Source organism: Passer domesticus, chromosome 6, assembly GCF_036417665.1.
Source record: "Passer domesticus isolate bPasDom1 chromosome 6, bPasDom1.hap1, whole genome shotgun sequence".
Lineage (NCBI taxonomy): Eukaryota > Metazoa > Chordata > Aves > Passeriformes > Passeridae > Passer > Passer domesticus.
Genome location: NC_087479.1, coordinates 46,078,378 through 46,105,506, shown reverse-complemented (window position 1 = coordinate 46,105,506; position 27,129 = coordinate 46,078,378). Strand labels below are relative to the sequence as shown.

Sequence of the window (27,129 nt, the reverse complement as noted above, 5' to 3'; positions counted from 1 at the left end):
CTGCAATTTCATTTGAATAAAGGGAGAGAGTCTACCACAACACACACCTGTGGCGTTTTCTCCCTGGAGGATTCAGAGGGGTCACCCTCCTTTATCCTCAGCTCCCAGCTGCATGTTCCCCTCTCCCTTTCCCCACTGGCTGAGGCACGAGGAAGGTTCAGCCTTCCAGAACCACTACCACATATCCCACCTTGAACCTCCCATTTTACCCTAGAATTCAGGAACTCGGGCTGTGCAGACCCTTGTCTGTTCCAGGAGCAGAACTGCCTGGGCTCTGCCACAAACCCACTGCCCAAAGGCAGGAGAGACACTGGGACCCATTTCAAAGACCTGAACACCCAACCTTCACCCAGCAAATTGTTTGTAAATACGAGAGCTTTCCTCTCACAACAGCCACATAGATTTACAACAGTGCAATGTCAGACACTTACTTATGTTGCAGTGGTCTCTGAACCATGAGACAGACTGGTTTGAAACACTCTGGCTAGTTTATGGCAGCCAGGTGAAGAACTTTCAGGGCTACAAAACATGCGCAGACTCAGAGAGGTGCTTGATTTCTGAGAGTTCACTAAGTGATAGCAGCTGAGGTGATGTGTTTGGAACACTTCCAAATGTTTGGGTTTGAGTGTTTTTCATTGAAAGCAGTGTCAAAGCTCTATAGGGTGTTAGGTACCACATTGACTTTTGACCTGGAACTATGTTTTATGGACCCAGCAACTCTCCTGCAAGGGATTCACTGAAAAGTCAAAGCAGACATGCTGTAAAATGCTCAAAATTTATTAATCATAATTGCTTTTTTCGTGTCTTAAGGAACAAAAATAAAATAATATTCAAAAACAAAAGAAAATATACCATACCCAGACAACATGACTGAGAATAAGAAACGGGATAACATTAATTCTGAAAGAAAATTACCTAATAAATCAGTTTTCAAAAAAAAAAAAAAGTAATAAATAGTAGTGTTCCAACTTTTTAAAGCTTCCTAGGAAAGAATTTACAATTATTATTATTATTATTATTATACTTTTGTTTAAAAAAATTCCTTCATATGCCTCTGTTGGCAAATATATATATATTTCTTCTGTAAACAGTTAACCACAAAACAAAATTAAAAATCCATATTTTCATACAGCTACTATGCTGATGGTGTTATGTAAACAAAAAGTAGTGTGCAGCAGCTTCTTGCAATAGGATTTTTCCTTTTCCTTACAAAAACCTGTAGGGAAATATGTCCGTTATAAATTGTTCAAAATATTGAAGTTTATAATTTTGAAAATATATGGCTTTCTGCCCTCTAAGTTTTCCTCAACAAAAAACAAGAAACATGTAGAAGCAGAGGGGTACAGTTTTCCTTGGGTTTGATTTGTTTTCTGGATTTGCCTTCAGATTTTTCCCAGTGAACTGGAATGAAAATGTTATTAAAAGTCCAGCATGTCACAGAAGACAAATGAACAGAAAATGTCAAGATGAATTTACACCTCTCAAGGTGTAAAAGAAAAGATGTAAGAACCAATGGGAGATACATTGATAACAAAAGCTGAAATTCTGTAGACAGACAGACTGAGGGTTTATGCAGAAAACATCATCTGTTCATCCAAAATTTTAGCTGCTCTTGACACTTTTGTATTTTTTGAAGTTTCTTTATTTAGTCTTATGCTCAGCCCTTGTTTGAGGACTTCTCTCTAGTTCTAATTTTTGACATTTGCTTGCTCCTGAGAGGTTTTTGTCTGCTGTGTCTCCTGTTGGGTGTTGCCTTGGGTAATGCACTCAGCACCCACACAGCTGCATTTCTCCACGTAGGTGTAGGAGTGATCAAGGGAGGTTCCATCACTGCACATCAGTGTCACCTTCCTCTTGCTGGTCTGGATTTCCTGACAACATGAGCATTTGTGCACCATTGTGTTTGTCGTTTGAGAATATCTGATGGAAAAACCAATGAGAAAGATTCAGAATTTATGCGAGAAATAACGCTGCCCCTCCCACGCATTACAAAACCAGAAATCATGCACTTGCACGTGGGACTATTGCTCAATATTAGCATTCTTACAGTATTGTGGTGAAAAACAGATAAATTGCTCCTCATTGTAAAATTTTATGACTAAGTCTTCATTAAGGCACAGAAAAAGTAAACATTTATTCCAGATCACACAGCAAGCCAGTCCAGTGAGATAATAATGAGAAACAAATAACCTCAGTTTTAAATGGGCAAAATTAAAATTTGGGTCTATTCACTATGATGCTGAACAGGCTGTTGAACACTGAATCTCAAGGAAATCAAGCTCACACAATGTCATGTTAATTAGCACAATGGAAACAGTTGATGATGGAGTGGATGTTGGACACATCAGAAAAACACTTGTGATTTGCTTGATTTAACTGGTGTAAAGAGTAGAAGACAAGAGGCCACAATTATCTTTTATGCCACTTACCGTGAGTAAGCATCACAGCTGCCTTCACAGTATGTGATCTCAACAGGTGCAGGAGATACACAGCCATTGTAGTTGATGACAGTAGTCATATTGTACTTCATGCAAACTGAGGTCATCACAAAGCAAAGGAAAAGAGGTTAAAATACATGTGCATGTGAATGATGGCTGTATATGATAAACAGTTTGTAACTGAAAACTAAGGTGGACGGGGCTGAAATAGAAAACTAAGGCACAATGCATTTTTCTTTTAATTGCTGAGGGCCAAATGAAGACTTGCTGTTTGTGTATCATTTCCCTTTTTCTTAGGCAACTTAATTCAGAATGCAGAAATTAAGAGCAATACTGTGGCAACTGCTCAATGTGCACCCATCTCTCAGAATTGGTTTCAACTTCTTCCTTAAAGAGAATGTATCTATGGAAATTGGAGAGTAGTCATAGTCCTCATCGTCCCACAAAAAAAGCCAGCATTTAACAGAAGGGGATGGGAAAGTTCACCATCTGTTTCACTAGGACCTAAAATGCATAGTGGAAATGTCCTGTTCCTTTCTTTTCCACCTGTTTCCTTTCTCACCCCAGTGAAGCAGTGAACCCAAACATGGTAAGTTCACCTCTTCTGTCTATGCACCCATTGTGCAAAATGGGCTAATATACCTAGCCAGGCACATATAATCAATACTTTTAACAAAATTGTTATTACTTACGTTTTGGTACTCTTCGGCACACTAAACAGCAGCCATCGTCAGATAACCTGATATCATCCTGAAGTTGGAAAACACAAAAAGATAACTCAGGTTTCATATCTGCATGCTAAAGCAGACTTTCCCTGCTTCCTGATTTTCTCTGGCACCAGAGACTGTGTATATTTTTGTATTGCCACGGAATCTAATTTCAAGCAAGGCTAAATATTAAGGGCACATAACTCTTATTAATATTAAAATAGTGATTTGAAAGTTGAAATGGAGGAAAACCCTCAGTTTAGTAGTATAATTTCAGCAAGCAATAAAGCTCCTAGCACACGTAAGTCAAAATATTGTGACCAAAGTCAGTAAAGGTAAGGGATTATAACAGACAGGGTAACACAATGAATGAAATAAGTGACTTGCCAGAGGCTGATTTTTGCTTCTAGGTCACTTGACACTTTAATGAATCCAAAATATCATGCTGTATCCTTTTCGCTAATGTCTGATACTCAGTCAGGATTTTTGTAATACTCATTTTTATTTTGAGTTGCTTTTCTGAGATAAAATTTGACTGGGACCAGGTTCAGTGAGGATAAAAGGAGAGCTACTTCCTGCATGGTGCTTCTGCTAGTTATTTTCATTGGACACTATGATCCTTCTATCACTGGTGTTAGGCACTGCAACCTTTCCAAAAATGAGAATGGGTAGAACAGTACTTACTGGATCACACTCATCATAGTTAAAGGCAGGACAGCTTGCCTCTTTGATGACTTGAATGAACTGGTCAGCATGTTTTTCACATGTGTAAACAGTGCAGTTATCGTCAGGTGGATTCCAGTGTTCTCCTTCCTGAAAGTAGTCAAAGTGAATTCAAATTAAAATCTTCCTATATCAAAATGAAACAAAAGCCCCCCAATGTCTTATTTTTGCTGTGTATAGTAGTTTGATTATTCTGAACAACTTCCTTGAATTCCAGCTGATAATTATTTGCCATATTATCATACCGCTATTAAGTGTTTTTCATTAACCAGTTGAAGAGACTATTTTTATATGGATGTAGAGGTGCTTTTTGTGTGAATAGGGTAAGTACATGCACTCATTTGGAAAGAAGGATTTGCATTTCAATAGTTTTGTCATTAGAATTTATGGATGTCAAAATGCCTCCACAGATAAAATTATCCTTTGAGCAAAATGGGTGCTACAATTTCAGAACTGGAGGCAAACAAAAGCCCTTTGCTTTCACCTATGTATATTCCTATGTTGATTTCTGAAAGCTGTTGTTCAGTATCATAGCACAGTTGCTTCCAGAAGCCTTAGAGCTGGTGTTTTATGGTGTAAGGTATTGTTTAGGCTGAGTGGAGATTGTCCAGCCCCTGCCTGAGTAAGCATTTGTGTAATATGAGAAAAGATGGAGGAAATAACTGTGGCAAATACAAGGAGAGGAAAGAATGGAAAGACTAGCAGAGTTTCCCAAAAGTGAGGTAAACCAGAGGTAATTACATGGAGCACATGTGTAATGTTGTCTCCCACAGTCACTACACAAGCTGCTGCCTTGCACGTGCCACAGCACTGTCCGGGTTCCACGGTGTATTTGTAGCCCTGTTTTGAAAGAAATAGAGAGACAATGGCGTTAAGTCGGGTCACTGACCTGAACTGGTGGTTATTTGAGCTGAGGGGGGTAGGAGTTTCTAGCAGCACTCACCAGTGGGCAGTATGTGTCACAGATAACAGGCTGGCATGTGACCCTAAGGTGGTCAGGCCTTGAGGGAGAGGATGCAGAACAGGTACATTCTTCACAGGGGCCTGATGGAATGGCAGCTCCAGGCTAGAGCAAGTTGGAAAAACCCATTATTAGTCAGTTAAAACAAGTTGTTCTGTGCATACACATATACACGAACTATGTATAGGCTAAGCTATCCATAAATACAATTTTGGTTGTTTTATTTAAGCAGAGTTTCTGGTTTGGTAATATCAATTTTGGAATCAAATTCTGCTAATGTAGAAAGGAGAGCAGAACATGATTTTGTTTGTACAGAGGGTGTTAACCTCAGTGGAATAACTAATAATGTTTTATCTCAGGCCTTCCTACAAAATATGGACTATGATGTGTGTCTCAAAAACACTGCACTGCGAACTATGTGAGGGTATGTTTTTATAGTGAGTAACTCTGTGTACTTACTGCATAATAGGTTTCGTTGACTACACAGCCCTGTCCTGTAAAGAAGGAAGAAGGAGGTGTAAGTTTTAGGAGCCAGAAATGCATGAAAAAACTTCTGTTTCATAGCTTTGTAGGCCCATTTCTTAAGCCTGTGGCAGTGGCCTTAAAATACTCATTCATGACAAGGCCCAATATGATACCACAGATAACTTACATCTCTCTTATAAGGTTTTTGTTATTCAGAAAAAATAGCACATGAGGAGGGTGCACAATACTTACTGCATTCAAAGATAGGACAGCAGTTTCCAGGTGGCATTATAGTGATTATTTCCTGTCCCTCTAAGCACTGGGGTGTGATGTCAGTGCAGAGGCTTGTGTTGCAGTCTGTTTCATGTAAGAGAATATAGAAAATAATTTGCTCAAAATTTCTGAATTAAAGCAATTTTGTTTTACATGAACTTCTGAAGTCTTCCCATGGGGTAGATATGGTGTTTACACAAGATAGTTTAATGAATAATCCATTCTATGTGCCAAGGTATTTTCAATGTGATCAGGCTTTCCTGTAATCTTTGTGAAACAAAACATTGAGAACAACAGAGTAGTAATTGCTGGAAAGAGATAATTTCAAAGAGAAATTTGTATCAGTGGGGAAATCTGATGACTCTCTGGTCTGATAACTGGTTCTGGAACTTTCCTGAACAATTTTTAAATAGCCAGGACTATTTTTTAAAGTTAATTTTCCTAATACTTGTCTTTGAAATTGAAATTTTTTAAAATAGTTTTTGAATATTGTTTCAGATAGTGGCAGTATTAAATACTTTCAATGTTAAATTATAGAAGATTTTCAGTTACTTTTCTATGCCTAACTATATAAAATCCTTTAATCTTTACATTTGTTATCTTCAGGCATTTACTGTATGCTCTGCAAGAAGGCTCTAAAAAGCAGGGTGAGGCATCAATGCAAAGTATTTATTATGGCATCAATGCAAAATATTAAAAAATGTGAAATGATTGCTGTAGTTTCCTAAAATTAATATAGCATATTGCCCATGATAAAGAACAAAGACAGTACTCACAGCACTCAGTCCTAGTACAGCATGGATCTTCTGGTATTGGTATCTGAACAGGCATGTAACCTGGTTCTTCACAAAATACTTGCTGTGTCAGAGAACATTCGTGCTTTGTACACTTCACCTTAAGAGTATTTTTGTCACAGACACATTCCCGGCAGTCTTTTGTCCATTTTTCTCCTGGCTAAATAAAAAAGAAAAACACAAAGGAAAGGAAAAAATTATTTTTGTTTAATTTTATATTTAATTTTATTTGCTTCTAGCTGACATATTCGTGTATACAGTGATAACTGATTATATAATTTTTTCATATTTTAGATTTTATAGGAGACCCTCAAACTGCTTATTTGGGGAAGACATTGTAGGCCACTAAAGGTTCTGAGTTTACAAAGCTATTACTTTCTATTTGTTAATAGTGTTAGTATGAGGGTTACAGGAGTTCTAAAGGAGAAGTGATTGAGCCTCACATCCATTTTTGAATAAGAAATGATCATATGACATGTTCATTTTCTCATTAGGTTGCTGATTTCTGTGCAGCTGAGGAACTAAGAATGCAAGATGTGAACATGATAAGCAACAGGTAAACTCTCCCTTAATTTTTAGTAATTTTAGCAAGCCAAATTTGTGGAAATAAGATAAGCATAATGCCTAACTTCCACTACTACCATCTCTCTTTCTCACTCTTTTTTTTAAGTTTTTTTTTGCCCTATATGTGAGGTTATTGAAAGAATATTTTATCACTTATTGTTAAATTACTTAGGGGTGCTCTAGTACTCATTATTTTTAAGACTGAACGTGAACAAGCATTTGTGACAAAGGTTTGGTTTAGTGGAACACTAAATATTATCTTGTTTCACTTGTCTGTGCTCATTAAGCCACACTCATTGCAATACTCACCCATCTGGACATTCCATTTGGTTCTCTACAGACTAGAAAGAAAAAGAAAAAAAGAGACAAACGAATGGGTATTTACACCACTGAAAACTGACAAAGGAGTACATACATGCAGTTTCAAATAAATTATTGTGAAGATAAAGCTAACAAGAAAATGAACATGCAGACTAATTTTGCTGAACTGTAGAATTCTATCATCTAGTGGGTCTCACATAAGGAATGATGATGGGGAAAAAGGGAAATATTGACTGTTACTCAATTTGTAACTGGGGACACTCAGGGAAGCTGATGTGCAATGATCTGGCCACGTAGAAGATGACCATAGAACTCAGGCCTCCTGACTAACAATCCCTATCTCTATTTATTCCCCAAATTAGCTACAGATGACTTACAGCATTCAGAGACACAGATGTTGCTCTCTGCATGCAGGAGTGTCATTCCTTCAGGACAGAAACAGCCTTCAGTTACTCCATAGCCAGGACGATCATAGCTGGAATGGGAAGAGTATATGTGCTTGAACACAAAACTTCTGTGGTGAGGCAGAGGGCAGAGCAGTGTGTCGTGTCAGATACAAGAGAGACAAAAAATGTACACTTTCTGAAGGGCAACAGGAAGCACCTGTTCCTAGAGCTGATTGGTATTTATAAATAATATTTATTTATATTATCAATATCTTAAATAAGTTAGTGAAACTCACAACATATTTCATTGTGAAATAAATTTCTGAGGAAAGTAGATAGATAAGAAAAATATAAGCAGGTGCTTCGGGGTGTGCTGTTTTTGTTTTTCCATACCTTTGGTCACAGGTAACTGGATTAATGGGCCCACATGGCTTGTACACCATGCTTGATGGACAGCTGAATGCTGTATGAAAAAAGACCAAAAAAAAAAAGATTAAAAATTGATAGCAGATGCATTTTTTTTCAGAAAAAAATTACTACAGCTTTGCCTTCTTAATCTGCAGCTTCTGTGAGAAAGAACCCCACTGGGTTTTTGTAGACAGTAACCAAGTTTCAGATATAAGACGAGTTTAGTGAATAAAACACTAATTTCTACCACTTATCACACACATTTTGAGTCCTGCAATACTTACAACATGTATTATTGGTCATTCCTCTCCAGTCAATGCAGACACCTCTAGCAGCACACTCTGTAGCATATATCTCCAAACTGGAACACTGCATGAATTCATCATCTATGCGACATCCATCAAAAACACAGCCTTTGAAAAATGGTTCTGGTGGTATCACAGTATGACATTCTGCAAAAACCCTGCAGACAGTAAAGAAAGCAACCCCTTCTATATTAATGAGCCATTATGCAAAGTCTGTTCCTGTCAGACAACACTTTCCAGTTAATAGCATGTGACTCTGCTTCAGAAAGGAAGGTATTATGAGAAACAAGACCCTAGGAATGGCCAGTAAGATGGGAGATAGATTCAGGAAAGATTAAGAAATCTGGAGTGCCTTTTTTTTCTCAAGATGCTAATGGTCATACTATTTCTGTATGTGTACACAACTTTATAGTGGCTTGACTCCAGAAATATAGTGTAAAAGGCAACTGCACTAGATTGAGAAAAAAGGAATGAAAAAATTAGCAATAGAAAATTGACAGATAAAATAGCTCCAAACTTACTAGATGCTACAGAAAGCATGTATAAGAGGGCTTTTATAAGTAATCTTGTCAGCCTACAGAGGTATAGGACATAGTTCAGGAAACAAGCCTTTGTGCTTTTGGAACGGCATATTTTAGGTAAAATGTACAAAGACAGAAGGACATTTCTCAGCTGTTTGCATCTTCTCCCTTCACCTGTTTGGTAACTGGCTTCTCTATGATTTGTACAGAAGACCCACTTCAAATTTAGAGTTCAGTCTTTGCTTAATACTTAATGAACAAACTCTGGAAGTATTGCATCCATGGAGTGTTAATTTTAATGCTTGCTGCATCCCTGATTTTCTGACTTTACCTCTCCTTGCTGTTATCTTTGGCATGCCAATCATTAAGGCAGACCTGTTTCTTTTGCAAAGGCCTTTTACTATATATATATTCTGTCATTAAGCTGACATTTTCAGTTATTATCACATGCTGAAGCTATAGCTGTTATTCTTCTTGTAAGATACTGAGACAGTTGTGTCTAGAAAAAAATGAATTTGTTTTCTTACTCGCTCAAGATAAGTTTGCAGAGCGGAGGTGTTTGACATTGCGGCTTTGGTGGAGGTGTGGTTATAGCTGGTGGTATTGGTACTCCATGGCATGACTTGTTGTTGTCAACAATCCAGTGATGAGCCATTTGGGGACAGGAGGAAATGATCTTACCACTTGGTAAGCGGCATTCATCTGCTTTATTGTTTGTACATGTTCCTGTAAGAGACAAGCTGGGTAAGTCTCCTGAGCCACATCAGAGATGCACAATACATTCCTGGGCTGATATGTTTAGGTCTGATGTGTTCATGAAATGCATATTTTGCCTTTCTTCATAGGGAGCACTTTCTCTAGTTATATGAACTTCAGGTTATGGGAAAACAAACAGATGTAAAACCCCAGCCCCAAAGAAATATTGAGCTTTTGACATCCTACAGAAGTTGAAGAGCAAAACTGTACTCATTTCCATTTACTGCTGTTTAAAAATCTCTGTCAATTGTAAGACTGCATAGCCGGAGTGGGTGAGCATAACCAAGGTAGGGGTGGGGAAAGAGGACCCCCTCCAATCTGTGTAGCCTTCTTACCACATTGTCCTTCAGTGTTGTTGCCAAATTTGCTGTATGGGAGCTTGACAGAGAAAATCAGACCACTAAAGGTGATGACAGCACCAATTTCTTCTATTTCAACAATCATATTGATGCCAAGAGTGGAGAAAGAAATGCCATCTTTTTTGAAGCCTGGTTCAACAATCTTTTTGTTGAAGTACATCTGAATGGGTTAAAAAAAACCAAAACAAAACAAAACACCACATCAGAATAAGCAGTGCTTCTGCCTGATTGTTTTAAATAATATATTTTCTAATCTTCATAATTATGGATAACTCCATATTGTTGTTCATCACATCCAGTGCCCATTGGCATCCTAATGACAGCATATATTTGCATTGATATCTTGGCTTGTATTTCTACGTTGCTAAAATGTGATAATAATCTAAGTGGCCTCTACATACTGTGTTTGTGATGATTGTATGATAACACACAGTATTCTATGATATAAATCCAAGTATTTCATTGTATCCCTCATGATTATGTGCCTAAGAAATATTTTTCATAAGAAAATGTGTGGTACTTTTCTTTAGCTACAGAAACATCCTTGCCATTTTTATGTAATAACTTTGCCAGATAATCACACCATCTCTATATTTCATATTAATTGACATTGGAAGAGTTGTCTGAATTCAAAATGAAGTCAGATGCCCTGAGTGCCAGTTTTATGTAGTAGTGATCATATTTATTTGTTAAACTTTTCAATTTGTAGCCCAGTATTTTATATGAGTTAATAAAGGTAAACTTTTTTGCCTAATAGTTTTTTGTCAGAAGTTATTCTGCAACTCTCTTCTCACTGAATCAGGCTAAAGCATGAGTTAAAATTGTCAGTTACTGTCTTCTTTCACAGGAAACCAACGTGTGTTACTGACTGAGAATTTGCCATGGCACTGTAAGGCGAGAGTGCCTATTCAGACAAAATTTTCTCTCTTTCTTTAGATTCTCTGATCAACTAATAGATTCTCCAGTGTAAGAGTGGGACTATCTTTTCATTTTCATTGGTTTACCAACACTGCTTTGGATCATGAAGGTGAGGTGACAGTCTAAGTTACACCCCTTTTCTTCAGCTTTACCTCTCTTCACTGTAGGAAATCGAAGGGGGAATTGTGTCAGGGCTGTTTGGTGCTGAAGTTCCATATGGAGAGAAAGCAGACATCTAGAGGATACAGGATACATTTCCATTTTCCCCCCAGGAGAAGACACCTGCTTGCAATTTGCACTTGTGTTTCTTCAAAGTGTGCTTGTTTACATAACTGTATGGCACAATGTACCAGTTTTCATGAAATATGAATTTTGTTCTTAGCATCCAGTGCAATCCTTTTTTTTCCCCCCTAGTGATACCCTCTGCCCTGATCACCTCCATGATGTGATATTCTAATAGACTGTATCTCCAAATAGCATCCATAAGGCTCATGGACACTATTTCTTTCTTGCAAAAATAGAAAAAAAATATTTACCACATTGGTCATCACACCATTCATGAGTTGACGAGTCAGCACCACTTCTGCAGATTTGTAGAAAATAATAATGGATTTAGGGCAGGAGAGTCCATCTTTTGCATCACAGTAATAATTGTCGATGTAAACACGGAAGTTGTCATATCTGGGGACAATCTGCTTCACCAGGACATAAGTGCAGTTTTCAAGGAAGGTATAATAGGTTCCATCAAAAGTAATGTAATGAGGATCACCCCATCCACTACACACACCTGTACAGAGAAAATATTTGGAAGATGAGAATTTAGGTAGAAGAAAATTTAAAAAACTGAAGATCCTGCAACCCTAAGAGCAACCCTAAGAAAGGAAAATGCCCATACAATCTGTGTAAAACTTAGCTTTTTTTTTTTTTAATGTTATTCCTGAATGTGTTGATGCTTACATTGACACTCATATCGGTAACAGCATCCATTTTCATCAGGTACCAGCATTGGTGGATATTTGTTTGCACAGGTAATTTCCTTTACTGGTGGGCAGTACGTTGGTACTACATCTATACTGTTGTCTCCATTGCAGACGACTTCTGTACAGTTGGATAATTTGAATCTTTCTCCAGGCTGCAAAATGAAGAAAAAGCTTTTTTCACGAAACTCTGTAAACAGATATAAATTTTGCTCCTCTTTTTAGATTTATGCTATGACGTTTCTAGTAATGGTAGTGTTGGAAAAGAAAGTATGTGTAACTTCTCTTCATCTTGTGGTATTTATGATTTTTAATGGCAACTAGAGGTATTAAAAATTCTGACCATGTTATGGGGAATACACCACGCTTACTTTTCTGAAACTAAAACAAAGATTAAAATGAAAATTTTCACTGAGAGAAAAAAAGTTATCGATATTGTACAGGATTAGCATTTTTAATGCTAAAAGGAGATGGAAAGCTTAACTACACTTGTTTCCTCTGCACGAGGAACTCTTCTGGATCTTGGGACATGTATTGGGTTACAGGAACTGCTTTCCTCTATTCTGTGTATAGATTTCTTCAAGGTCACCAGAGAACATAAGAATAAAAAAAGATGAAAGGAATATACAAAGAAGGGGAGCAGAATAGAAACAGGTAGAAGCCTTTACTGGATCTTAAATATTTCCCTTTAGTGAAAAAATAAGATACCTGAGAAAACACCTTCTATTATGTCAGTGAGAAGATACCTTACATATGCAATGCACCAAAGAGTTTTACTAAAAATAAAGTAAGAAGAAAATAATTTTGTCACTTTCTTTAGCAGTATAAAAAACCAGAAATTCAGAAAAAGGAAAAATCAAATATTTACATTGCCCATCATCAGCAAAATAATTAAGACAATCAGCATATATAAGGTTTAAAGACTCCAAACTTTGCCAATCAGGAACCACCCAATAAACTATATTATTTTAACAGTCAAAAAATAACACCGAAATTACATACTTGTAAAGGAGGGTAAATAGTGGAAACACAACCATGAAAAGGAGGACGTGTAGAGGTGGAAGGCAGAGGAACTGGTGTTGTTACTGTAGACCACTCGGAGGATGTGGTAGCTGGCAAAGTAGTGACAGGACAATGCACACTGTGTCGTTCAATATTACATGTCGGGCTACAGATGGCATAAAAACGACATCCTTCACTATCAACTCTGTTGTAAATCAAGTCACCTGCAAAACAAAGAAACGCAAACAATGAAAAGAAAGGATAATAAAAAAAAAGAAATGAGCAAAAAATCCCATAGAAGAAAAAAAGGAAAACAAATAAAAAAGGCCCAAAATACGGCACACTAACCAGGTGAAAAAATAGAATCACCAATCTTGCAGAAACATGGCGTAGTTGAAGTAACAGGAGCAGTTGTAGTACTGGTGGAAGTGCTGGTGGTAGTTGAGAGAGTGGAGACGGGGCAGTTGAGGTTGGGAGTGCAGCAGAGCACGCGGATCTTGTAGTTGAGGCACATCTTGAATTTGCCCGTCTGGTCCTCGTTCTTGCACACCAGTCCAAAGTGGACGTCGCACTGCACGACCTGTCCCACGTGTTGGATGGCCACGTCGGGGTAGTCCTCTGCCTGGCACTCGATCTGCTTTGGCTGCCGGCAGATTCGCTTGCCGGCGGCGCGGATGTGCTGGTAGGTTTCAAAGTCTCCCTGGTTGGGCCCCGAGGAGGGGAAGTCGACGTCGAACCATTCGCTCCAGGTGCAGACTTCGGGTTCACAGGGGGTGGTGGAGGACGTTGTTGTAGACGTCGTCGGCGTGGGGATGGTGGTGCTGGTGGAAGTGCTGATTTCTGTGGAGGTGGGACTGGTGGTGGTGGAGGTGTAGGGCGTGGAGGTAGAGGTGGTGACTGTGGTCGTGGTGGTGGAGGACGGGATCGATGTGGTCGGGGTGCTGGTGGTGGGGCTGGTTGTTATCACGGGGATTGAGCAGTTGAGGTTGGGGGTGCAGCAGAGCACGCGGATCTTGTAGTTGAGGCACATCTTGAATTTGCCCGTCTGGTCCTCGTTCTTGCACACCAGTCCAAAGTGGACGTCGCACTGCACGACCTGTCCCACGTGTTGGATGGCCACGTCGGGGTAGTCCTCTGCCTGGCACTCGATCTGCTTTGGCTGCCGGCAGATTCGCTTGCCGGCGGCGCGGATGTGCTGGTAGGTTTCAAAGTCTCCCTGGTTGGGCCCCGAGGAGGGGAAGTCGACGTCGAACCATTCGCTCCAGGTGCAGACTTCGGGTTCACAGGGGGTGGTGGAGGACGTTGTTGTAGACGTCGTCGGCGTGGGGATGGTGGTGCTGGTGGAAGTGCTGATTTCTGTGGAGGTGGGACTGGTGGTGGTGGAGGTGTAGGGCGTGGAGGTAGAGGTGGTGACTGTGGTGGTGGAGGACGGGATCGATGTGGTCGGGGTGCTGGTGGTGGAGCTGGTTGTTATCACGGGGATTGAGCAGTTGAGGTTGGGAGTGCAGCAGAGCACGCGGATCTTGTAGTTGAGGCACATCTTGAATTTGCCCGTCTGGTCCTCGTTCTTGCACACCAGTCCAAAGTGGACGTCGCACTGCACGACCTGTCCCACGTGTTGGATTGCCACGTCGGGGTAGTCCTCTGCCTGGCACTCGATCTGCTTTGGCTGCCGGCAGATTCGCTTGCCGGCGGCGCGGATGTGCTGGTAGGTTTCAAAGTCTCCCTGGTTGGGCCCCGAGGAGGGGAAGTCGACGTCGAACCATTCGCTCCAGGTGCAGACTTCGGGTTCACAGGGGGTGGTGGAGGACGTTGTTGTAGACGTCGTCGGCGTGGGGATGGTGGTGCTGGTGGAAGTGCTGATTTCTGTGGAGGTGGGACTGGTGGTGGTGGAGGTGTAGGGCGTGGAGGTAGAGGTGGTGACTGTGGTGGTGGTGGGGGACGGGATCAATGTGGTCGGGGTGCTGGTGGTGGGGCTGGTTGTTATCACGGGGATTGAGCAGTTGAGGTTGGGGGTGCAGCAGAGCACGCGGATCTTGTAGTTGAGGCACATCTTGAATTTGCCCGTCTGGTCCTCGTTCTTGCACACCAGTCCAAAGTGGACGTCGCACTGCACGACCTGTCCCACGTGTTGGATGGCCACGTCGGGGTAGTCCTCTGCCTGGCACTCGATCTGCTTTGGCTGCCGGCAGATTCGCTTGCCGGCGGCGCGGATGTGCTGGTAGGTTTCAAAGTCTCCCTGGTTGGGCCCCGAGGAGGGGAAGTCGACGTCGAACCATTCGCTCCAGGTGCAGACTTCGGGTTCACAGGGGGTGGTGGAGGACGTTGTTGTAGACGTCGTCGGCGTGGGGATGGTGGTGCTGGTGGAAGTGCTGATTTCTGTGGAGGTGGGACTGGTGGTGGTGGAGGTGTAGGGCGTGGAGGTAGAGGTGGTGACTGTGGTGGTGGTGGTGGAGGACGGGATCGATGTGGTCGGGGTGCTGGTGGTGGGGCTGGTTGTTATCACGGGGATTGAGCAGTTGAGGTTGGGGGTGCAGCAGAGCACGCGGATCTTGTAGTTGAGGCACATCTTGAATTTGCCCGTCTGGTCCTCGTTCTTGCACACCAGTCCAAAGTGGACGTCGCACTGCACGACCTGTCCCACGTGTTGGATGGCTACGTCGGGGTAGTCCTCTGCCTGGCACTCGATCTGCTTTGGCTGCCGGCAGATTCGCTTGCCGGCGGCGCGGATGTGCTGGTAGGTTTCAAAGTCTCCCTGGTTGGGCCCCGAGGAGGGGAAGTCGACGTCGAACCATTCGCTCCAGGTGCAGACTTCGGGTTCACAGGGGGTGGTGGAGGACGTTGTTGTAGACGTCGTCGGCGTGGGGATGGTGGTGCTGGTGGAAGTGCTGATTTCTGTGGAGGTGGGACTGGTGGTAGTGGAGGTGTAGGGCGTGGAGGTAGAGGTGGTGACTGTGGTGGTGGTGGGGGACGGGATCAATGTGGTCGGGGTGCTGGTGGTGGGGCTGGTTGTTATCACGGGGATTGAGCAGTTGAGGTTGGGGGTGCAGCAGAGCACGCGGATCTTGTAGTTGAGGCACATCTTGAATTTGCCCGTCTGGTCCTCGTTCTTGCACACCAGTCCAAAGTGGACGTCGCACTGCACGACCTGTCCCACGTGTTGGATGGCCACGTCGGGGTAGTCCTCTGCCTGGCACTCGATCTGCTTTGGCTGCCGGCAGATTCGCTTGCCGGCGGCGCGGATGTGCTGGTAGGTTTCAAAGTCTCCCTGGTTGGGCCCCGAGGAGGGGAAGTCGACGTCGAACCATTCGCTCCAGGTGCAGACTTCGGGTTCACAGGGGGTGGTGGAGGACGTTGTTGTAGACGTCGTCGGCGTGGGGATGGTGGTGCTGGTGGAAGTGCTGATTTCTGTGGAGGTGGGACTGGTGGTGGTGGAGGTGTAGGGCGTGGAGGTAGAGGTGGTGACTGTGGTGGTGGAGGACGGGATCGATGTGGTCGGGGTGCTGGTGGTGGGGCTGGTTGTTATCACGGGGATTGAGCAGTTGAGGTTGGGAGTGCAGCAGAGCACGCGGATCTTGTAGTTGAGGCACATCTTGAATTTGCCCGTCTGGTCCTCGTTCTTGCACACCAGTCCAAAGTGGACGTCGCACTGCACGACCTGTCCCACGTGTTGGATTGCCACGTCGGGGTAGTCCTCTGCCTGGCACTCGATCTGCTTTGGCTGCCGGCAGATTCGCTTGCCGGCGGCGCGGATGTGCTGGTAGGTTTCAAAGTCTCCCTGGTTGGGCCCCGAGGAGGGGAAGTCGACGTCGAACCATTCGCTCCAGGTGCAGACTTCGGGTTCACAGGGGGTGGTGGAGGACGTTGTTGTAGACGTCGTCGGCATGGGGATGGTGGTGCTGGTGGAAGTGCTGATTTCTGTGGAGGTGGGACTGGTGGTGGTGGAGGTGTAGGGCGTGGAGGTAGAGGTGGTGACTGTGGTGGTGGTGGGGGACGGGATCAATGTGGTCGGGGTGCTGGTGGTGGGGCTGGTTGTTATCACGGGGATTGAGCAGTTGAGGTTGGGGGTGCAGCAGAGCACGCGGATCTTGTAGTTGAGGCACATCTTGAATTTGCCCGTCTGGTCCTCGTTCTTGCACACCAGTCCAAAGTGGACGTCGCACTGCACGACCTGTCCCACGTGTTGGATGGCCACGTCGGGGTAGTCCTCTGCCTGGCACTCGATCTGCTTTGGCTGCCGGCAGATTCGCTTGCCGGCAGCGCGGATGTGCTGGTAGGTTTCAAAGTCTCCCTGGTTGGGCCCCGAGGAGGGGAAGTCGACGTCGAACCATTCACTCCAGGTGCAGACTTCGGGTTCACAGGGGGTGGTGGAGGACGTTGTTGTAGACGTCGTCGGCGTGGGGATGGTGGTGCTGGTGGAAGTGCTGATTTCTGTGGAGGTGGGACTGGTGGTGGTGGAGGTGTAGGGCGTGGAGGTAGAGGTGGTGACTGTGGTGGTGGTGGTGGAGGACGGGATCGATGTGGTCGGGGTGCTGGTGGTGGGGCTGGTTGTTATCACGGGGATTGAGCAGTTGAGGTTGGGAGTGCAGCAGAGCACGCGGATCTTGTAGTTGAGGCACATCTTGAATTTGCCCGTCTGGTCCTCGTTCTTGCACACCAGTCCAAAGTGGACGTCGCACTGCACGACCTGTCCCACGTGTTGGATGGCCACGTCGGGGTAGTCCTCTGCCTGGCACTCGATCTGCTTTGGCTGCCGGCAGATTCGCTTGCCGGCGGCGCGGATGTGCTGGTAGGTTTCAAAGTCTCCCTGGTTGGGCCCCGAGGAGGGGAAGTCGACGTCAAACCATTCGCTCCAGGTGCAGACTTCGGGTTCACAGGGGGTGGTGGAGGACGTTGTTGTAGACGTCGTCGGCGTGGGGATGGTGGTGCTGGTGGAAGTGCTGATTTCTGTGGAGGTGGGACTGGTGGTAGTGGAGGTGTAGGGCGTGGAGGTAGAGGTGGTGACTGTGGTGGTGGTGGGGGACGGGATCAATGTGGTCGGGGTGCTGGTGGTGGGGCTGGTTGTTATCACGGGGATTGAGCAGTTGAGGTTGGGGGTGCAGCAGAGCACGCGGATCTTGTAGTTGAGGCACATCTTGAATTTGCCCGTCTGGTCCTCGTTCTTGCACACCAGTCCAAAGTGGACGTCGCACTGCACGACCTGTCCCACGTGTTGGATGGCCACGTCGGGGTAGTCCTCTGCCTGGCACTCGATCTGCTTTGGCTGCCGGCAGATTCGCTTGCCGGCGGCGCGGATGTGCTGGTAGGTTTCAAAGTCTCCCTGGTTGGGCCCCGAGGAGGGGAAGTCGACGTCGAACCATTCGCTCCAGGTGCAGACTTCGGGTTCACAGGGGGTGGTGGAGGACGTTGTTGTAGACGTCGTCGGCGTGGGGATGGTGGTGCTGGTGGAAGTGCTGATTTCTGTGGAGGTGGGACTGGTGGTGGTGGAGGTGTAGGGCGTGGAGGTAGAGGTGGTGACTGTGGTGGTGGTGGGGGACGGGATCAATGTGGTCGGGGTGCTGGTGGTGGGGCTGGTTGTTATCACGGGGATTGAGCAGTTGAGGTTGGGGGTGCAGCAGAGCACGCGGATCTTGTAGTTGAGGCACATCTTGAATTTGCCCGTCTGGTCCTCGTTCTTGCACACCAGTCCAAAGTGGACGTCGCACTGCACGACCTGTCCCACGTGTTGGATGGCCACGTCGGGGTAGTCCTCTGCCTGGCACTCGATCTGCTTTGGCTGCCGGCAGATTCGCTTGCCGGCGGCGCGGATGTGCTGGTAGGTTTCAAAGTCTCCCTGGTTGGGCCCCGAGGAGGGGAAGTCGACGTCGAACCATTCGCTCCAGGTGCAGACTTCGGGTTCACAGGGGGTGGTGGAGGACGTTGTTGTAGACGTCGTCGGCGTGGGGATGGTGGTGCTGGTGGAAGTGCTGATTTCTGTGGAGGTGGGACTGGTGGTGGTGGAGGTGTAGGGCGTGGAGGTAGAGGTGGTGACTGTGGTGGTGGTGGTGGAGGACGGGATCGATGTGGTCGGGGTGCTGGTGGTGGGGCTGGTTGTTATCACGGGGATTGAGCAGTTGAGGTTGGGAGTGCAGCAGAGCACGCGGATCTTGTAGTTGAGGCACATCTTGAATTTGCCCGTCTGGTCCTCGTTCTTGCACACCAGTCCAAAGTGGACGTCGCACTGCACGACCTGTCCCACGTGTTGGATGGCCACGTCGGGGTAGTCCTCTGCCTGGCACTCGATCTGCTTTGGCTGCCGGCAGATTCGCTTGCCGGCGGCGCGGATGTGCTGGTAGGTTTCAAAGTCTCCCTGGTTGGGCCCCGAGGAGGGGAAGTCGACGTCGAACCATTCGCTCCAGGTGCAGACTTCGGGTTCACAGGGGGTGGTGGAGGACGTTGTTGTAGACGTCGTCGGCGTGGGGATGGTGGTGCTGGTGGAAGTGCTGATTTCTGTGGAGGTGGGACTGGTGGTGGTGGAGGTGTAGGGCGTGGAGGTAGAGGTGGTGACTGTGGTGGTGGTGGGGGACGGGATCAATGTGGTCGGGGTGCTGGTGGTGGGGCTGGTTGTTATCACGGGGATTGAGCAGTTGAGGTTGGGGGTGCAGCAGAGCACGCGGATCTTGTAGTTGAGGCACATCTTGAATTTGCCCGTCTGGTCCTCGTTCTTGCACACCAGTCCAAAGTGGACGTCGCACTGCACGACCTGTCCCACGTGTTGGATGGCCACGTCGGGGTAGTCCTCTGCCTGGCACTCGATCTGCTTTGGCTGCCGGCAGATTCGCTTGCCGGCGGCGCGGATGTGCTGGTAGGTTTCAAAGTCTCCCTGGTTGGGCCCCGAGGAGGGGAAGTCGACGTCGAACCATTCGCTCCAGGTGCAGACTTCGGGTTCACAGGGGGTGGTGGAGGACGTTGTTGTAGACGTCGTCGGCGTGGGGATGGTGGTGCTGGTGGAAGTGCTGATTTCTGTGGAGGTGGGACTGGTGGTAGTGGAGGTGTAGGGCGTGGAGGTAGAGGTGGTGACTGTGGTGGTGGTGGGGGACGGGATCAATGTGGTCGGGGTGCTGGTGGTGGGGCTGGTTGTTATCACGGGGATTGAGCAGTTGAGGTTGGGGGTGCAGCAGAGCACGCGGATCTTGTAGTTGAGGCACATCTTGAATTTGCCCGTCTGGTCCTCGTTCTTGCACACCAGTCCAAAGTGGACGTCGCACTGCACGACCTGTCCCACGTGTTGGATGGCCACGTCGGGGTAGTCCTCTGCCTGGCACTCGATCTGCTTTGGCTGCCGGCAGATTCGCTTGCCGGCGGCGCGGATGTGCTGGTAGGTTTCAAAGTCTCCCTGGTTGGGCCCCGAGGAGGGGAAGTCGACGTCGAACCATTCGCTCCAGGTGCAGACTTCGGGTTCACAGGGGGTGGTGGAGGACGTTGTTGTAGACGTCGTCGGCGTGGGGATGGTGGTGCTGGTGGAAGTGCTGATTTCTGTGGAGGTGGGACTGGTGGTGGTGGAGGTGTAGGGCGTGGAGGTAGAGGTGGTGACTGTGGTGGTGGTGGTGGAGGACGGGATCGATGTGGTCGGGGTGCTGGTGGTGGGGCTGGTTGTTATCACGGGGATTGAGCAGTTGAGGTTGGGGGTGCAGCAGAGCACGCGGATCTTGTAGTTGAGGCACATCTTGAATTTGCCCGTCTGGTCCTCGTTCTTGCACACCAGTCCAAAGTGGACGTCGCACTGCACGACCTGTCCCACGTGTTGGATGGCCACGTCGGGGTAGTCCTCTGCCTGGCACTCGATCTGCTTTGGCTGCCGGCAGATTCGCTTGCCGGCGGCGCGGATGTGCTGGTAGGTTTCAAAGTCTCCCTGGTTGGGCCCCGAGGAGGGGAAGTCGACATCGAACCATTCGCTCCAGGTGCAGACTTCGGGTTCACAGGGGGTGGTGGAGGACGTTGTTGTAGACGTCGTCGGCGTGGGGATGGTGGTGCTGGTGGAAGTGCTGATTTCTGTGGAGGTGGGACTGGTGGTGGTGGAGGTGTAGGGCGTGGAGGTAGAGGTGGTGACTGTGGTGGTGGTGGGGGACGGGATCAATGTGGTCGGGGTGCTGGTGGTGGGGCTGGTTGTTATCACGGGGATTGAGCAGTTGAGGTTGGGGGTGCAGCAGAGCACGCGGATCTTGTAGTTGAGGCACATCTTGAATTTGCCCGTCTGGTCCTCGTTCTTGCACACCAGTCCAAAGTGGACGTCGCACTGCACGACCTGTCCCACGTGTTGGATGGCCACGTCGGGGTAGTCCTCTGCCTGGCACTCGATCTGCTTTGGCTGCCGGCAGATTCGCTTGCCGGCGGCGCGGATGTGCTGGTAGGTTTCAAAGTCTCCCTGGTTGGGCCCCGAGGAGGGGAAGTCGACGTCGAACCATTCGCTCCAGGTGCAGACTTCGGGTTCACAGGGGGTGGTGGAGGACGTTGTTGTAGACGTCGTCGGCGTGGGGATGGTGGTGCTGGTGGAAGTGCTGATTTCTGTGGAGGTGGGACTGGTGGTGGTGGAGGTGTAGGGCGTGGAGGTAGAGGTGGTGACTGTGGTGGTGGTGGGGGACGGGATCAATGTGGTCGGGGTGCTGGTGGTGGGGCTGGTTGTTATCACGGGGATTGAGCAGTTGAGGTTGGGGGTGCAGCAGAGCACGCGGATCTTGTAGTTGAGGCACATCTTGAATTTGCCCGTCTGGTCCTCGTTCTTGCACACCAGTCCAAAGTGGACGTCGCACTGCACGACCTGTCCCACGTGTTGGATGGCCACGTCGGGGTAGTCCTCTGCCTGGCACTCGATCTGCTTTGGCTGCCGGCAGATTCGCTTGCCGGCGGCGCGGATGTGCTGGTAGGTTTCAAAGTCTCCCTGGTTGGGCCCCGAGGAGGGGAAGTCGACGTCGAACCATTCGCTCCAGGTGCAGACTTCGGGTTCACAGGGGGTGGTGGAGGACGTTGTTGTAGACGTCGTCGGCGTGGGGATGGTGGTGCTGGTGGAAGTGCTGATTTCTGTGGAGGTGGGACTGGTGGTGGTGGAGGTGTAGGGCGTGGAGGTAGAGGTGGTGACTGTGGTGGTGGTGGTGGAGGACGGGATCGATGTGGTCGGGGTGCTGGTGGTGGGGCTGGTTGTTATCACGGGGATTGAGCAGTTGAGGTTGGGGGTGCAGCAGAGCACGCGGATCTTGTAGTTGAGGCACATCTTGAATTTGCCCGTCTGGTCCTCGTTCTTGCACACCAGTCCAAAGTGGACGTCGCACTGCACGACCTGTCCCACGTGTTGGATGGCCACGTCGGGGTAGTCCTCTGCCTGGCACTCGATCTGCTTTGGCTGCCGGCAGATTCGCTTGCCGGCGGCGCGGATGTGCTGGTAGGTTTCAAAGTCTCCCTGGTTGGGCCCCGAGGAGGGGAAGTCGACATCGAACCATTCGCTCCAGGTGCAGACTTCGGGTTCACAGGGGGTGGTGGAGGACGTTGTTGTAGACGTCGTCGGCGTGGGGATGGTGGTGCTGGTGGAAGTGCTGATTTCTGTGGAGGTGGGACTGGTGGTGGTGGAGGTGTAGGGCGTGGAGGTAGAGGTGGTGACTGTGGTGGTGGTGGGGGACGGGATCAATGTGGTCGGGGTGCTGGTGGTGGGGCTGGTTGTTATCACGGGGATTGAGCAGTTGAGGTTGGGGGTGCAGCAGAGCACGCGGATCTTGTAGTTGAGGCACATCTTGAATTTGCCCGTCTGGTCCTCGTTCTTGCACACCAGTCCAAAGTGGACGTCGCACTGCACGACCTGTCCCACGTGTTGGATGGCCACGTCGGGGTAGTCCTCTGCTTGGCACTCGATCTGCTTTGGCTGCCAGCAGATTCGCTTGCCGGCGGCGCGGATGTGCTGGTAGGTTTCAAAGTCTCCCTGGTTGGGCCCCGAGGAGGGGAAGTCGACGTCGAACCATTCGCTCCAGGTGCAGACTTCGGGTTCACAGGGGGTGGTGGAGGACGTTGTTGTAGACGTCGTCGGCGTGGGGATGGTGGTGCTGGTGGAAGTGCTGATTTCTGTGGAGGTGGGACTGGTGGTGGTGGAGGTGTAGGGCGTGGAGGTAGAGGTGGTGACTGTGGTGGTGGTGGGGGACGGGATCAATGTGGTCGGGGTGCTGGTGGTGGGGCTGGTTGTTATCACGGGGATTGAGCAGTTGAGGTTGGGGGTGCAGCAGAGCACGCGGATCTTGTAGTTGAGGCACATCTTGAATTTGCCCGTCTGGTCCTCGTTCTTGCACACCAGTCCAAAGTGGACGTCGCACTGCACGACCTGTCCCACGTGTTGGATGGCCACGTCGGGGTAGTCCTCTGCCTGGCACTCGATCTGCTTTGGCTGCCGGCAGATTCGCTTGCCGGTGGCGCGGATGTGCTGGTAGGTTTCAAAGTCTCCCTGGTTGGGCCCCGAGGAGGGGAAGTCGACGTCGAACCATTCGCTCCAGGTGCAGACTTCGGGTTCACAGGGGGTGGTGGAGGACGTTGTTGTAGACGTCGTCGGCGTGGGGATGGTGGTGCTGGTGGAAGTGCTGATTTCTGTGGAGGTGGGACTGGTGGTGGTGGAGGTGTAGGGCGTGGAGGTAGAGGTGGTGACTGTGGTGGTGGTGGGGGACGGGATCAATGTGGTCGGGGTGCTGGTGTTGGGGCTGGTTGTTATCACGGGGATTGAGCAGTTGAGGTTGGGGGTGCAGCAGAGCACGCGGATCTTGTAGTTGAGGCACATCTTGAATTTGCCCGTCTGGTCCTCGTTCTTGCACACCAGTCCAAAGTGGACGTCGCACTGCACGACCTGTCCCACGTGTTGGATGGCCACGTCGGGGTAGTCCTCTGCCTGGCACTCGATCTGCTTTGGCTGCCGGCAGATTCGCTTGCCGGCGGCGCGGATGTGCTGGTAGGTTTCAAAGTCTCCCTGGTTGGGCCCCGAGGAGGGGAAGTCGACGTCGAACCATTCGCTCCAGGTGCAGACTTCGGGTTCACAGGGGGTGGTGGAGGACGTTGTTGTAGACGTCGTCGGCGTGGGGATGGTGGTGCTGGTGGAAGTGCTGATTTCTGTGGAGGTGGGACTGGTGGTGGTGGAGGTGTAGGGCGTGGAGGTAGAGGTGGTGACTGTGGTGGTGGTGGTGGAGGACGGGATCGATGTGGTCGGGGTGCTGGTGGTGGGGCTGGTTGTTATCACGGGGATTGAGCAGTTGAGGTTGGGGGTGCAGCAGAGCACGCGGATCTTGTAGTTGAGGCACATCTTGAATTTGCCCGTCTGGTCCTCGTTCTTGCACACCAGTCCAAAGTGGACGTCGCACTGCACGACCTGTCCCACGTGTTGGATGGCCACGTCGGGGTAGTCCTCTGCCTGGCACTCGATCTGCTTTGGCTGCCGGCAGATTCGCTTGCCGGCGGCGCGGATGTGCTGGTAGGTTTCAAAGTCTCCCTGGTTGGGCCCCGAGGAGGGGAAGTCGACATCGAACCATTCGCTCCAGGTGCAGACTTCGGGTTCACAGGGGGTGGTGGAGGACGTTGTTGTAGACGTCGTCGGCGTGGGGATGGTGGTGCTGGTGGAAGTGCTGATTTCTGTGGAGGTGGGACTGGTGGTGGTGGAGGTGTAGGGCGTGGAGGTAGAGGTGGTGACTGTGGTGGTGGTGGGGGACGGGATCAATGTGGTCGGGGTGCTGGTGGTGGGGCTGGTTGTTATCACGGGGATTGAGCAGTTGAGGTTGGGGGTGCAGCAGAGCACGCGGATCTTGTAGTTGAGGCACATCTTGAATTTGCCCGTCTGGTCCTCGTTCTTGCACACCAGTCCAAAGTGGACGTCGCACTGCACGACCTGTCCCACGTGTTGGATGGCCACGTCGGGGTAGTCCTCTGCCTGGCACTCGATCTGCTTTGGCTGCCGGCAGATTCGCTTGCCGGCGGCGCGGATGTGCTGGTAGGTTTCAAAGTCTCCCTGGTTGGGCCCCGAGGAGGGGAAGTCGACGTCGAACCATTCGCTCCAGGTGCAGACTTCGGGTTCACAGGGGGTGGTGGAGGACGTTGTTGTAGACGTCGTCGGCGTGGGGATGGTGGTGCTGGTGGAAGTGCTGATTTCTGTGGAGGTGGGACTGGTGGTGGTGGAGGTGTAGGGCGTGGAGGTAGAGGTGGTGACTGTGGTGGTGGTGGGGGACGGGATCAATGTGGTCGGGGTGCTGGTGGTGGGGCTGGTTGTTATCACGGGGATTGAGCAGTTGAGGTTGGGGGTGCAGCAGAGCACGCGGATCTTGTAGTTGAGGCACATCTTGAATTTGCCCGTCTGGTCCTCGTTCTTGCACACCAGTCCAAAGTGGACGTCGCACTGCACGACCTGTCCCACGTGTTGGATGGCCACGTCGGGGTAGTCCTCTGCCTGGCACTCGATCTGCTTTGGCTGCCGGCAGATTCGCTTGCCGGCGGCGCGGATGTGCTGGTAGGTTTCAAAGTCTCCCTGGTTGGGCCCCGAGGAGGGGAAGTCGACATCGAACCATTCGCTCCAGGTGCAGACTTCAGGTTCACAGGGGGTGGTGGAGGACGTTGTTGTAGATTTTGCTGTTGTGCTTGTTTTCACTTCGGTAGTAGTAGTAGTTTCTTTTTGGGTTTGTGTCGTTGGTTTTGATGTTATTCTGGTGTGTATGTAATCTGTTTTCGGTTCAACTGTGTATTCAGTTGTCGTCTTGTGTTTTGTTTGCAAACTTAATGTCGTTGGTTCTTGTGTGGACGTTGTAATTGATGGAATTATAATTGGTTGTGTTGTTGTGGTCTGAATTTCAGGTGTTGTTTCACATGGCACTGTTATATTCATACAGCATTTAAATCTTAACTCATAATTATAGCAGATAGGTGGCAGTTGATCTTTATTGTAGCATTTTAACCCTTCTTCTGTGTTGCATGTTATGTGTTGCTCTAGTAGAGGATATGGTGTATTAGGGAACCGAACTGCTCTACATTCCACTTCCTTTCTATAGTTGCAGACTTTGTATCCATTATTTTCAATGTTTTCTATCGTATCAAAATCTCCATCATTATAACCTGACCCTGGATAACTGACATCATACCATCTTGACCAGTAACATTTTTCTTTGAAACAAAGATGAATTGTTGAAGGAGGTGTGCTGACAGGTGTTGTTGTTCTAGTTGTTTCTTCAGTAGGTGAAGGTATCAATGTTGTACTTTCAGTAGTAACTGAATATGTTGTTTCTGTAGATGTTTCTGTCAGAGTTGGAGTTGTGACTGGGGTTGATGTGCTGAAAGGCGATGTGGTAGAGCATGGGACAAAAACACAGCAGAGGATTCTGATTTCATAGTTGTTGCACATTGTTGAAATTTGATCCTTGTTGTAACATAGAAGCCCTTTTGTTGTACTGCATTCTACTTTTTGGCCAAGGTCTTTCAGTGGTATATCAGGGAATTTTTCTGCTCTGCATTCAACAGCCTTTGGAGCTTGACAAACTTCATAACCTTTTGCTCGTAAATCATCAAAAGTTTCAAAATCTCCCCCATCATAGCCAGGGGTTTGTAGACTCCCATCATACCATTCAGACCACTTACAGATTTCATGAACACATACTGATGTAGTTGGTGATACTGTGAAGGAGAAAAGGGAAAGGAAGAGATCATGAAATTAAGAATGAATTCCTGCAGATACTATTTTTTTTGTTAAATATAAAATTTTGTAAAGTTTTTTTTTTTTGTTTTAAATGGGCTAACAATTTTCCTAATGTCATTTGTCTTGCATTATGCTCCTGCAGTGCATCACTTTATTTTAGTATATTGTAGAACAGAAAATCAATCACACAGCAATTTAATGGAGTGACATGCTTGGAACTGTCACTTCCCAAGAGAATACAAATTATGTGTTACAAGGTGCTGAAATAAGGCTCAGGTCTAATTTATATACTCTGGAAAAACCCCAAGTCTCACTTGCTTTGCATTTGGTTCAGTGTATTTGCCTTGGTTCTATCTTGTTTTCAGGATATACTAGTCTCTCTGGAATGTATTGAAATCAGTGGAAAGAGTAACTTTCATAGTATGCATCAAGATTCATTTCTACTTTTTTCTTCCAAATCTTGGCTCCTCACTCAGTGCAGAGCAGTCCTTATTCCTCTATTTCAAACATTCCTACACTTAGTATCTTAACTCTGACCTGAAGAAACCATTTATTGGTTTGAGAGTTTTTGCTGGTCAA

At 47.7% G+C, this 27,129-nt stretch overlaps 1 protein-coding gene across 1 annotated transcript in view; it reads right to left on the bottom strand.

Moving 5' to 3' along the window:
* Positions 1–759: 759 nt before the first annotated feature.
* The window catches only part of LOC135302318 (mucin-5AC-like), a 49,306-nt gene continuing 22,936 nt past the window's right edge, over positions 760–27,129 (bottom strand). The window contains exons 31-49 of the mRNA XM_064422688.1: positions 13,227–26,528; positions 12,879–13,102; positions 11,857–12,031; positions 11,436–11,686; positions 9,958–10,141; positions 9,394–9,592; positions 8,325–8,503; positions 8,026–8,095; positions 7,624–7,721; positions 7,235–7,266; positions 6,344–6,521; positions 5,547–5,651; positions 5,289–5,323; positions 4,812–4,934; positions 4,610–4,708; positions 3,830–3,958; positions 3,131–3,188; positions 2,430–2,535; positions 760–1,920 (exon numbers count right to left, since the gene is read on the bottom strand). Of these exons, the coding sequence (XP_064278758.1) occupies positions 1,689–1,920; positions 2,430–2,535; positions 3,131–3,188; positions 3,830–3,958; positions 4,610–4,708; positions 4,812–4,934; positions 5,289–5,323; positions 5,547–5,651; positions 6,344–6,521; positions 7,235–7,266; positions 7,624–7,721; positions 8,026–8,095; positions 8,325–8,503; positions 9,394–9,592; positions 9,958–10,141; positions 11,436–11,686; positions 11,857–12,031; positions 12,879–13,102; positions 13,227–26,528 (15,779 nt within the window). The 3' untranslated portion in view covers positions 760–1,688. The remainder of the gene's footprint in view (positions 1,921–2,429; positions 2,536–3,130; positions 3,189–3,829; positions 3,959–4,609; positions 4,709–4,811; positions 4,935–5,288; positions 5,324–5,546; positions 5,652–6,343; positions 6,522–7,234; positions 7,267–7,623; positions 7,722–8,025; positions 8,096–8,324; positions 8,504–9,393; positions 9,593–9,957; positions 10,142–11,435; positions 11,687–11,856; positions 12,032–12,878; positions 13,103–13,226; positions 26,529–27,129) is intronic.